Genomic DNA, 12,975 nt, shown 5'->3' with positions numbered 1-12,975 from the left:
AGGAGGGAGAGTGACTGTATGATGCAGAGGAGGGAGAGTGACTGATGCAGAGGAGGGAGAGTGACTGATGCAGAGGAAGCACTGCAGTGAAGAGGAGGGAGAGTGACTGATGCAGAGGAGGGAGAGTGACTGGTGCAGAGGAGGGAGAGTGACTGTATGATGCAGAGGAGGGAGAGTGACTGATGCAGAGGAGGGAGAGTGACTGTATGATGCAGAGGAGGGAGAGTGACTGATGCAGAGGAAGCACTGCAGTGAAGAGGAGGGAGAGTGACTGTATGATGCAGAGGAGAGGGCGTGACTGATGCAGAGGAGAGGGCGTGACTGATGCAGAGGAGGGAGAGTGACTGATGCAGAGGAGGGAGAGTGACTGTATGATGCAGAGGAGGGAGAGTGACTGTATGATGCAGAGGAGAGGGTGTGACTGATGCAGAGGGGGAAGATTGTATGATGCAGAGGAGGAAATAATGGTGCAGAGGCTCCTGATGCTCCGGGCCCCCAGGGGCGCTGTCTCTCCGCTCCTCCCCGGGCTCAGAGCGGCAGGAAGCGGCGCCCACGCCTCGGTCTTTGCTCCGGAACATTTCGGAACTTTTCACTTTTATTTTTTGAACAGTTCGGACCCGGAGCGTCCGCGGAGTCTCAGGTTTGTGTGAACGGCTCCGGTCTCGATCCGGGCGGGTTTTTATGTGAAATTTATTTAGAAATGTGTTTTTATGAAGAGACTCGGAAAACGGAACCGCTCCTTTCAGCTGCAGCCACAGCACTTTAACTGTCAAAGAAAGGGTTTGGTTTAGTCCTGGTTTAGTCCTGGTTTAGTCCTGGTTTAGTCCTGGTTTAGTCCTGGTTTAGTCCTGGTTTAGTCCTGGTTTAGTCCTGGTTTAGATCTGGTTTAGTCCTGGTTTAGTCCTGGTTTAGATCTGGTTTAGTCCTGGTTTAGGTCTGGTTTAGTCCTGGTTTAGATCTGGTTTAGTCTCTGATCCTGGTCCAGTCTCAGTCTGAATCGTGACAAATATTCACAAGAACTTTACTATGAAAATGATTTAAATATCCCATAATGCACTGCTCTGATCTGTGTTCTAATGTTGTTTCCTCATCACAAACAGACCTGGAGTTGTGTTTTGTTTCATTCGCACATGTTTAACACACAAACCTGTATATCTGAGTACTTCTCTTCCACCTGGTGATGTCATCATGTGATAATACAGGAAGTGCTCCACTGTGTTTTTAAACTCCACACACCTTCACTAGAATCATTTCAGTCCTGGAATTGTCAATCTCTACTGAACTAAAGGTAAAAGGAGCTGTTAACATGAAAACTACCACTTGATGACATCACAAGGTGGAACAGAGCATTTTGAGCTTTGGAGGTGTTACAGACTAATAATAAAGTGTTACTGTTTGCATGTGTTTCTCAGTGACATGGAGGAGGAGGAGGCATGCAGCTTCCTCACCAGGTTCACGGATGAATTCCCCACTGCCCTCGAGCAAGACACTCCTCTGCCAGCCAACCCCCTGAGCCCAAAGGTCTCACTGCACGAACTTCATGGAGAAAGTCTGGACCTGGGACTGAGACTGCTTTCTGCAAGGTAAGAACTGAACCAGGACTGAACCAGGACTGAACCAGGACTGAACCAGGACTGAACCAGGACTGAACCAGGACTGAACCAGGTCTACAGTCTTGTTTTGTTCTTCTCATGTTCACATTCTTGTCATTCCTGTTGCTCAGTTCCCCCCCAAACACTGTTATTGTGCAACTTCTGCTGTCAGAGAAAAAAATCTGCTCCTGTCTCCTCCTGTCTGCTCCTTTCTCCTCCTATCTCGTCCTGCCCGCTCCTGTCTCCTGTTGTCTCCTCCTGTCTCCTCCTGTCTGCTCCTGTCTGCTCCTGTCTCCTCCTGCTTCCTCCTGCTTCCTCCTGCTTGCTCCTGCTTGCTCCTGTCTGCTCTTCCTCTGTGTCATTGTTCTGTGGCGTCACATGTTTCCTGAACGTTCCTCTGCAGCTCTCTCTCTCTCTTCCTTTCTTATTCCTTATCCTTCATTTTAGACTGAGAGAGGAGCAACAGGGAGATGAGGGGGAAGAGAGAGAGGAGAGGAAGGGGGAGCGAGAAAGAGGGGAGAGGAAGGGGGAGCGAGAAAGAGGGGAGAGGAAGGGGGAGCGAGAGAGGAGAGGAGGAGGGAGCGAAAGAGAGGGGAGAGGAAGAGTAGCGAGATGATTCTCAGTGATGTCGTCTGCTCCTGCCTGCTCCTGTTTGTTTGTTATTGTTTACATGTTTGTTCATTTGTTTATGTCTGTATGTTGTTTACAAGTTTATTTGTTTACATCTGTGTTGTTTATGTTGTTGTTTACATCTGTGTTTATGTTGTTGTTTACATGTTTACCTCTGTGTTCTTTATGTTGTTGCTTACATGTTTATTTGTTTACCTCTGTATGTTGTTTACATGTTTATTTGTTTACATCTGTGTTTATGTTGTTGTTTACATGTTTACCTCTGTGTTCTTTGTTGTTTACATGTTTATTTGTTTGTCTCTGTGTCTTGATTATGATGTTTACATGTTTATTTGTTTGTCTCTGTGTCTTGATTATGATGTTTACATGTTTGTTTGTTTACCTCAGAGGAGCTCCTCCCCTCCTGGCGTCGCTCCTCTGTCACTCTGCTGTCTCTGAGCTGCTGCAGAGCGACCTGTCCACGTTCCACTGCCCCCTGGAGGACGAGCACCACACTGTCTGTGAGTCTCAGTCAGATGCCCTCCCCGTGTGCCAGATGCCCTCCCCGTGTGCCAGATGCCCTCCCCGTGTGCCAGATGCCCTCCCCGTGTGCCAGATGCCCTCCCCGTGTGTCAGATGCCCTCCCCGTGTGTCCATGAGCTCTAATTCTGTGTAATATTCTCAGTATTACAGTCAGCGCCAGTTCAGCGGTTGTTTGTGAACGAGCTCATAAATGCCGCCCTCCGGTGGCAGCAGAATGTTCCTGCACTGCCTGCTGTGTCCCGCCCCCTCGTGTCAACGCACGCCATCAGGAACGCACGTCGCAAGATGGAGGACAAGCACGTGGTCATCCCATACTTCAGTCAGCTGTTTGGGCTCAATGTAAGAACATGATGCTACTAATACTACCACTACTACTACTACTACTAATATATTTAGTCCTGGTTTAGTCCTAGTCTTCCCTGTCACTCTAGACCAGGACAGGACCAGGACAGGACCAGGACAGGACCAGGACAGGACCAGGACAGGACCAGGACAGGACCAGGACAGGACCAGGACAGGACCAGGACAGGACCAGGACAGGACCAGGACAGGACCAGGACAGGACCACATCTGTTCTATGTGGATAGGCCCACTAGTTACACAGATATTAACCATAAACCTGGTCACACATCTGCATCTGACAATTCAGTATTTTTCCTTAATCAAAACACAATATTTTGTTCATTGTTAATTGCCATAGTAACGGTCCTCATTTTGTCAATATTCTGAAACACACCAGTTTTATATAAACTCTGACTTCACCAAAGTCTAGAACATGAACTGTTGATCCTTTGCAGCTGATGTCATCCACATTCTCTGGGGGTGTGATGCTAACTGGAGGCACTGCTCTGTCTTGGGCTCTGTTACACTTTAATCTGAGTTTTGTTTTAACACAATCTGACCATAAAGACCTGACTTATCTGAACTATAACAGGTGAGCTGATCTGTGCTTTTAAACACAGAAATAACATTACACTCATCAGCTAGCATTAGCATTAGCCAGCAGTTTTTCAGTCACTCTCACCTTTTTGTGCAAAATCAAACTCCTAGACAGGCCTCCTGAACATGTGCTCTTTAAATCCATAGTCTCCAGAGATTTGGACTATTGTAAAACTTCTTTGACAGTGTTTGCTAATGTGCGCACTGTGTCTCATACAACTGCTGAACTTTCCGTCATAGACATAGATATAGAACCCCACCGGGCCTGAAGTCACTGCAAAGTATGAACTATTTAAAAATAGTGATATACTGACCTGAACAGTTCCACGGTTCTCGATGTGAGTTCTCTCTGGTGCTCACCCTCAGGACGGCATACAGCGTTCGTATTTGGCGGTCTTTGACGGACACGGCGGCGTAGACTCCGCCTCCTTCGCCGCGGTGCATCTCCACGTGACACTGAGTCGGCAAAAGGATCTGACTTCTGACCCAGAGAGTGCCTTTAAACAAGCCTTTACCCAGACTGACCAAATGCTCCAGCAGAGGGCGCAACGAGAGGTGAGGGAAAGGAACACCCCCATCCCCACCCATCACAAACAGACATGAAGTTGTGTTTTGTTTCATTTACACATTAACACACAAACCCTGTATATTTAGGCTGAGCTGTTCTCTCACACTGAAAACACTGTTTCACCTTGTGATGTCATCATGTGGTAATACAAGAAGTGGTCAACTGTTTTTTTTAACTCCATACACCTTCACTAGAATCACTTGGATGATTTCAGCCCTGGAATTGCCAATCTCTACTGAACAAAAGGTAAAAGGAGCTGTTAACTTGAAAACTACCACTTCATGACATCACAAGGTGGAACAGAGCATTTTGAGTTTTGGAGATGTAACAGACTAATAATAAAAGGGTTATTCAAACATGCGTGAATGAAACAAAACACAACTCCAGGTCTGTTTTTGAGGAAGAAACAGCTTTGTGTGATACAGGAGCTTAAGCGTTCCGACTGTCATCTCTTAACTCTTTCTTGCTCGTGTGTTTCAGCGTGTGCGCAGTGGCTCCACCGCTGTGGCTGCTCTGATACAGGGACAGCGTCTTCTGGTGGCCTGGCTCGGAGACTCTCAGGCTCTGCTTGTGCGCAATGGGACAGAAGAAGAGATCATGGACCCCCACAAGCCTGACCGAGAGGTATGGTCCGGTCTAGGCTGGGTTCAGTCCTGGTTCAGTCGTGATTTAGTCCTGATTTAGTCCTGATTTAGTCCTGGTTCATTCCTGATTTAGTCCTGATTTAGTGCTGGTTCAGCATGGGTTCTGTCTGGGGTTCAGTCCTGGTTCAGTCCTGGTTCAGTCCTGGTCTTGTTTTAGGATGAGAAGAGGAGGATCGAGGACTTGGGCGGCTGTGTGACCTTTATGGGGTGTTGGAGAGTAAACGGGACCTACGCCGTGTCCAGAGCCTTTGGTGAGTGCTGTGTCTTTGAGCAATCCACTTCCCCCTGTGTGACCCACTGACCCTCTTGTCATTCCTCTGTTCTGGGAAATTTTGATCTCCTTCAGTTCAGGTTCAGAGGCTACAGCAGGAGAAATGACATAAACACTGTATACTCGTGATAATGACAAACTCTGCATACTCGTGATAATGACAAACTCTGCATACTCGTGATAATGACATAAACACTGTATACTCGTGATAATGACAAACTCTGCATACTCGTGATAATGACATAAACACTGTATACTCGTGATAATGACAAACTCTGCATACTCGTGATAATGACATAAACACTGTATACTCGTGATAATTACAAACTCTGCATACTCGTGATAATGACAAACTCTATACTCATGATCATGACAAACTGTATACTCGTGATAATGACAAACTCTATACTCGTGATAATGACAAACTGTATACTCGTGATAATGAAATAAACTCTGTATACTCGTGATAATGACATAAATTCTGTATACTCGTGATAATGACAAACTCTATACTCGTGATAATGACAAACTGTATACTCGTGATAATGACAAACTCTGCATACTCGTGATAATGACATAAACACTGTATACTCGTGATAATGACAAACTCTGCATACTCGTGATAATGACATAAACACTGTATACTCGTGATAATTACAAACTCTGCATACTCGTGATAATGACAAACTCTATACTCATGATCATGACAAACTGTATACTCGTGATAATGACAAACTCTATACTCGTGATAATGACAAACTGTATACTCGTGATAATGAAATAAACTCTGTATACTCGTGATAATGACATAAATTCTGTATACTCGTGATAATGACAAACTCTATACTCGTGATAATGACAAACTGTATACTCGTGATAATGACAAACTCTGCATACTCGTGATAATGAAATAAACTCTGTATACTCGTGATAATGACATAAATTCTGTATACTCGTGATAATGACAAACTGTATACTCGTGATAATGACAAACTGTATACTCGTGATAATGACATAAACTCTATATACTCGTGATAATGACATAAACTCTATACACTCGTGATAATGACATAAACTCTATATACTCGTGATAATGACATAAACTCTATACACTCGTGATAATGACATAAACTCTATATACTCGTGATAATGACATAAACTCTATACACTCGTGATAATAATGTAAACTCTACTTTTGATAATGATGTAAACTCGATATACTCGTGATAATGCCATAAACAAGTCATACCCAAAGTCTGGCCCGTGTACAAATTTCCACTGGCCCGCAGCCACTGGAATAAAAATATGTGTTGACCAGTGTAAAATACACATGTACAAGCAATATTATATTTCACCAGAAGATGGCAGCAGATGCAAGTCGTACTCTGAGGCTGTGCTCTCGTTGACTTTTATTGTCAAAGGGATAAAGACAGATTTAAAGAAATTCAAACCTTTGCTAAGGAAATGCTGTTTGTCTTTTCACACAAATATGTCGAACCAAACATTCTCGGTTATGAAGTTTAACAAGAAACATGCGAGGACAAGACCAACTCTCACCTGCGTGACGTTTTGCGTGACGTTTTGAGTGACATTTTGCACAGGTCTGAGGTCTGAATAAGTTCTGAAATCTCAGTGAATTAATTTTATTATGATTATCAAAACCACAATTTAAATATTCACTTTTTCATATTTATAATCTGTGTATCATTCATTTTGTTTTTGAAAGGTGAAAGCCATTTGCAAATAAAAAGTAAAAAAGTAATTAAGTAGCTCATTTGCATTTAATATTAATGGTTCAAAGAATGATCAGGCCGAATGGTCGCCCCCCCACACATTTTCACCTCACCAAATTTGCAAAACGTTTGGACACCCCTGACATAAACCTTTTACTTGTGATAATGAAATAAACTATGTACTCATGATAATGGCATAAACTTGTACTCGTGATAATGGCATAAGCTATGTACTCGTGATAATGGCGTAAACTATGTACTCGTGATAATGGCGTAAACTATGTACTTGTGATAATGGCATAAACTCTCTCTAAACTTTATATGCTGGTGATAATGACATGACATGTTATTAACACCAGCGCTGGGTCACATTCACTTTCAAATAAACACATTTAAACAATCATAGAGATAGACTATTACATGGAGTTTGTCCCTGTGTGTGTTGCCCTAGTAACTGACCGTGTTTATGCCCTCTGACCCTGTGCCGTCTGACCCCAGGTGACTTTGACCAGAAGCCGTACGTGTCCTCTGAAGCAGACTGCTGCTCTCTGGAGCTGCGGGGGGATGAGGACTACCTGTTGTTGGCCTGTGACGGCTTCTTTGACTCGGTCAGACCCAGCGCTGTCCCTAGGCTGGTGCTGGAGGCCCTCAGGAACCTGGGCCCCGAGGTTGAGACCGGACCAGGACCAGAAACTGGACCATGGCCAGAGCCAGGAGCAGGTAACGCTGGGCAATTAATAAAGATTCTGTAATTTCTAAAGGTAAATGGTCTTGGGTGTTTTAATGTAGAACATAGACTGCCCCATATCTCTGGATGTAGCTAACCTGCTCGCTGACCCACTCTCTGTACCTGCTGCTGTCAGACTCATCATTTTGATCTTAAATGTTCATATTAACCCGCTCTACATGATCCTGGGGTTTTTATTTCACTTTTGTTTATAACTGAAGATATGAACATTAATAACAGACGAATCAGGCACCTCCTTTCCCCGAGGTCACTTCCGCTAGCGTTAGGAACCGGTTTGATTGACAGCGTTGCTAAGCACCTGCTCCCTGCTAAACCAGCCGTGTGGGCAGGAAGAGGCGTTACCTTCAGCAGCCTCGCTCCTGATTGGCTCTTTGGTTGAACTGACACTCGTTTTCCAAATATGGAACGAGGCTCCAGATTGGCCTCGGTGAGCTTCATTTAGAGCTGAACTCTGTGGTGACGTTACTCTCAGAACACGTCTTTACACAGACTGTGGTGTGGTTCAGAGGGAAGAGTTTGGAAGAAGAAACTGTGCTATTTTCTATTAAGTCTGTATTTTGCACTGATATTTTTTGGTATTATCACCCAGACTCAGGACCAGGACTGGACTCAGGACCAGGACCGGACCCAGACCCGGAGCAGGCGGCCCTCAGAGTGGCTCAGGTTCTGGTGTCTCGGGCCAAAGAGTCGGGCTCCAGTGACAACATCACCGTCGTCATCATGTTTCTAAGGTCACCACGGGAGATACTACGGGACTCGGCCTCCTCGGAGTGAACACGCCCCCTGACCCTAACCCTGACCCCCATTCAGGCTCCGCCCCTGACACTCATGTGGTCATCGGGAACTCAAGAAACTGTCAGATTATTAGTTGGCAAAATTATTTTGTTGAATCATGTGTAAGAATTCTCCCAGTGCGAGGTCATCAGTGCGAGGTCATCAGTGCGAGGTCATCAGTGCGAGGTCATCAGTGCGAGGTCATCAGTGCGAGGTCATCAGTGCGAGGTCATCAGTGCGAGGTCATCAGTGCGAGGTCATCAGTGCGAGGTCATCACTGTGGGAGTCTACATTCAAACCTGATGCACTTGAGTGAATTACAGCCAAAATAATCTATAGTCTGTGATTTTATTTTATAGACATACACAATTTTATTACTGGTCACATCAAGATCCTAACTTTCTGACATAAAACCATATGAACGCAGCAACACCCTAACCCCGCTCCCTAAAATACCCTAATCCCCACTCCATTATACACCCTAATCCCGCCCCCGATACACCCTAACCCATCCCATGATACATCCTAACCCTGCCCCAATATACCCTAACCCCGCCCCCCTGACACTCTCTAACCCCGCCCCCTGATGCACCCTAACCCCCACCTCTTGGCCTGAGTGAGGACTCCCAGGATGCACTGTTCTCAGGACCAGTTTTTTATTCTAACAAGTATTTGCGCATCAGTATTTTCACATATTTATACTTCAGATTTTATAAAGTACAGAATTTCTCAGTATTTGATTTTTTTTTTTTTTATTTAACCTGAACAAAAAGGTCCAAATGGAGTTCACCAAACTGTTACACGTCTCAAAATCTAAATACTGCAGTATTCAGCTCAGTCAGTTCTGTTGTTGTACTTGTACTTTGTTCATGTTTTGTGTCAAACCTGCTGATTCAAATACAACATACTAACAGTGTGTTTGGACTTTTCATTTTCATAAATTTATTTTTTAAAACATTATGAATGTTGAGTTTTTTCTTATTAAACGTTTAAATCCGTTCTGTTCAAACTGTTCAGATCTTTATCCATGTTCTAGTCGTTTCTTCTCATTGAGCCTCTGAAGTTGTATTTGGAGTGATTTATGTTTGAGTTTAATCTTTAATCCACTATTTTCAAGACGCCATTTTGTCGATCAACCCCCGTTTAACCTCCACTGTGACACGCCCACTGTGACGTACACACTTCCTTCTCCAGTTTTATTTTCTTAATCTGTGATACTCGTAGGATTTTGGCAGCGTTGCGTCATCATTTTGGTCCAAATGAAAAAATGTGTGATGTGCATCTGTCCATAGGGGGCGCCGACAGCATGCGGCGCTTTGTTGTGATGACGTTTACGGCGACGTCAGCTCCTACTGGGCAACACAGTTTTGTTACGCAGAGGTCAGCAGACTTGTTTCTTTTGTTAAGTCATTTTAGATGAATATTGTGATTTAAAATGTGAAAATTATAACAAAATGGTCCACAGAGATGAGAACCATAGAGACTCAAGCTCAATAGGACTGATTTATGTAGCTGTTTCCTTTCCACTAAAAGTTTACTCTTTAGGTTTGATCAAGATCTACTCAAATAATGTCTATACTAATACTTTTATATTTACAGTGGCTTGCAAAAGTTTTCATCCCCCAGAAACTTTCAAATTTTGTCAAGTCACAACCACAAATTTAAATATGTTTTAATTTGCATTTTATATGAATGAGTAACACAAAATGATACATAAATGTGAAGTACAAAGAAAATCATACATCATTTTCAGATAAAAACAAAAAACAAAACTGAAAAGTGCAGCGTGTAAAAGTATTCATCCCCCCTAAGTCAATACTTTGTGGAAGTTACATCTGAAAGTCTTTTGGGGCATGTCTCCACCAGCTTTGACACCTACAGACTGAAATTTTTGCCCATTCTTCCTGGGAAAATAGTTCAAGCTCTGTCAGATTTGATGGAGAGCGTTTGTGAACTGCAGTTTTCAGATCTTGCCACAGATTCTCAGTTGGATTTAGGTCTGGACTTTGGTCCATTCTAACACATGAATATGTTTTGCTTTAAACCGTTCCATTGTCACTTTGGCTTTATGTTTAGGATCATTGTCCTGCTGGAGGGTGAACCTCCGCCCCAGTCTCAAGTCTTTCAACAATGGCTTTCTTCTTGCCACTCTTCCATAAAGACCAGATTTGTGTAGTGTAGGACTAATAGTCGTCCTGTGAACAGATTCCTCCACCTGAGCTGTGGATCTCTGCAGCTCTTCCAGAGTCACCATGGGCCTCCTGGCTGCATCTCTGATGAGTGTCTTCTTGTTCATTCTCTATGTTTTGGTGGCCATGTCTGTGTAGATTTGCAGTTGTGTCATACTCTTTCCATTTCCTGATGATGGATTGAACAGTGCTCCTTGAGATGTTCAACGCTTGGGAAATCTTTTTAGATCCAAGTCCCGCTTTAAACTTCACAACTTTTTCTCTGACCTGTTTGGTGTGCTCCTCTGACTTCATTTTGTGGTTTGCTCCTCCACACTCTCTTAAACTTCTGTGGCCCTCACAGCACAGATGCATTTATACTGAGACAAGGTTACACACAGGTGGACTCTTCTTGGTCATTAGGTCAACATTCAATCTTTCCAAAATCATCAGGCAACTTCTAAAAGCAAATGGCTTCATTCAAGAAAAAGGGGCTGAATACTTTTGCACACTGCAATTTTAAGTTTTTTATTTTTAAAAATTTGGAAATCTTATAAAATATTTCCATCCACTTCACACTTGTGTGTCATTTTGTGTTGCTCATTCAAATAAAACGCTAAGAAAATGTATTTAAAATTGTGGTTGTGACGTGACAATATGTGGAAAAGTTCCAGGGGGATCAAGACCTTTGCCACTGTATCTAGAGAACATGGAGCAAACTCCACACAGACACAGAGAGAACATGGAACAAACTCCACACAGACACAGAGAGAACATGGAACAAACTCCACACAGACACAGAGAGAACATGGAACAAACTCCACACAGACACAGAGAGAACATGCAAACTCCACACAGACACAGAGAGAACATGCAAACTCCACACAGACACAGAGAGAACATGCAAACTCCACACAGACACAGAGAGAACATGCAAACTCCACACAGACACAGAGAGAACATGGAGAAAACTCCACACAGACACAGAGAGAACATGCAAACTCCACACAGACACAGAGAGAACATGCAAACTCCACACAGACACAGAGAGAACATGCAAACTCCACACAGACACAGAGAGAACATGCAAACTCCACACAGACACAGAGAGAACATGCAAACTCCACACAGACACAGAGAGAACATGCAAACTCCACACAGACACAGAGAGAACATGCAAACTCCACACAGACACAGAGAGAACATGCAAACTCCACACAGACATAAGGAGGAGTCAAGCCCACAACCCTGTGACTGTGTCATTCTGTCTCTTCATTATCTTTTGATGCTCTAAGCTCCTGTAGCCGCAGTGTGACCTCTGACCTCTGATATGACATTATTATTATTCTGGGATTACATATGAATAATCCTCTGACCTTTAACCCTGCCCTAAAGCTCTGTGTTCTGAATAACCCAGTTTAAAACTGCACTGTGAAACTTTTCTTTCTGCTTGTCTCCTTGGAATCTTCCTTTTAATTAATCTCCATGGAGACGTGCAGGTGAGGCAGGCCAAGTTACATGTCAGATCTGTGCAGAGGCGAGCCCGCTCACAGTCAGAACAGACGGCAGTGTTTTACTTCTATAAAAACACCTGGAACTGAATAAGTGCAGGATGGAAAAGGTCCTACTGCGGAACATTCTGGGCAAAGCAACAGATAGGAGACAAGTAGGTGGACAGAAAAGTGACATGGTGTAGCTTTATTGTGTGTCCTCCTCAGAACCATCCCTGGAGCTGTGTTCTGTATCCTACCTCCCTTTGACCATGACAATGTTACACCTGATGATGTCATCAGGTGTCTCCCTCTGACCACCTGCCACACCTGGTGACGTCATCAGGTGGCGCTCCTCTGGGTTTCTTAAGTCCAAACCTTCGCCACACTCACTCACATCATCTCAGCTCAAACTCCACAGAAGATTAAACCTGATGACAGACCTAATGCCTCACGGGGAGGAGCATCTGCGCATGTGCGGGTCACGCGCGGTCACAGACGCACTGACCCGGAGCAGATAGGACCTGGACCTGCGCCATGTCCGGATCGACCCCCCCTCACCCCACCCCTCCCATGAACGCGTCTGGGGAGGAGGGCGCGCGCACGGCTCTGACGCACGCGGCGGTGCTCAGGCTGCAACGCGCCTCTGCTCCGTCAGACCCGCGGCTCCTCGCTCCGGACTCGGCTCTTCTCGTTTCTTCTGGATGTGCGCGTGCGTGAAATCCACCAGGTACGTGCACGTGCGTGTCATGACGCGCGAGAAGTTGCGGTTGCCCCCCGTTGCCGCGCAGGTGAGTGAAGCAGAGACCCGGGAACTTTCATATCTGAACCTAAAACTCCTTTGTTTTCTTCTTTCTTTTTCGAGTAGATCTGGTTTAGTCCTGGTTTAGTCCTGG

General features: G+C 44.5%; 1 protein-coding gene across 1 annotated transcript; it reads left to right on the top strand.

The window, feature by feature from the left end:
* The first annotated feature begins 539 nt into the window (after positions 1–539).
* On the top strand, positions 540–9,233 carry ppm1f (protein phosphatase, Mg2+/Mn2+ dependent, 1F). The gene is made up of 10 exons (XM_055223988.1): positions 540–640; positions 1,413–1,583; positions 2,610–2,722; positions 2,887–3,083; positions 4,050–4,238; positions 4,732–4,875; positions 5,053–5,146; positions 7,398–7,619; positions 8,237–8,579; positions 8,692–9,233. Exons 2-9 carry the CDS (start codon positions 1,417–1,419, stop codon positions 8,419–8,421), a joined length of 1,311 nt encoding a protein of 436 aa, XP_055079963.1. The 5' UTR covers positions 540–640; positions 1,413–1,416; the 3' UTR covers positions 8,422–8,579; positions 8,692–9,233.
* Positions 9,234–12,975: the final 3,742 nt, after the last annotated feature.

This window comes from Periophthalmus magnuspinnatus, chromosome 9 (assembly GCF_009829125.3).
Source record: "Periophthalmus magnuspinnatus isolate fPerMag1 chromosome 9, fPerMag1.2.pri, whole genome shotgun sequence".
In the NCBI taxonomy this organism is placed as follows: domain Eukaryota; kingdom Metazoa; phylum Chordata; class Actinopteri; order Gobiiformes; family Gobiidae; genus Periophthalmus; species Periophthalmus magnuspinnatus.
The sequence above is the reverse complement of the archived record's forward strand: the minus strand, read 5'-3'. Positions and strand labels throughout refer to the sequence as shown.

Bases quoted from the DNA above. Each gene is read 5' to 3' on its own strand.
- ppm1f (XM_055223988.1), top strand. From the start codon at position 1,417: ATGGAGGAGGAGGAGGCATGCAGCTTCCTCACCAGGTTCACGGATGAA. The intron at 3,084-4,049 runs GTAAGAACATGA...GCTCACCCTCAG, and splicing joins GTCAGCTGTTTGGGCTCAAT to GACGGCATACAGCGTTCGTA. The intron at 5,147-7,397 runs GTGAGTGCTGTG...GTCTGACCCCAG, and splicing joins CGCCGTGTCCAGAGCCTTTG to GTGACTTTGACCAGAAGCCG.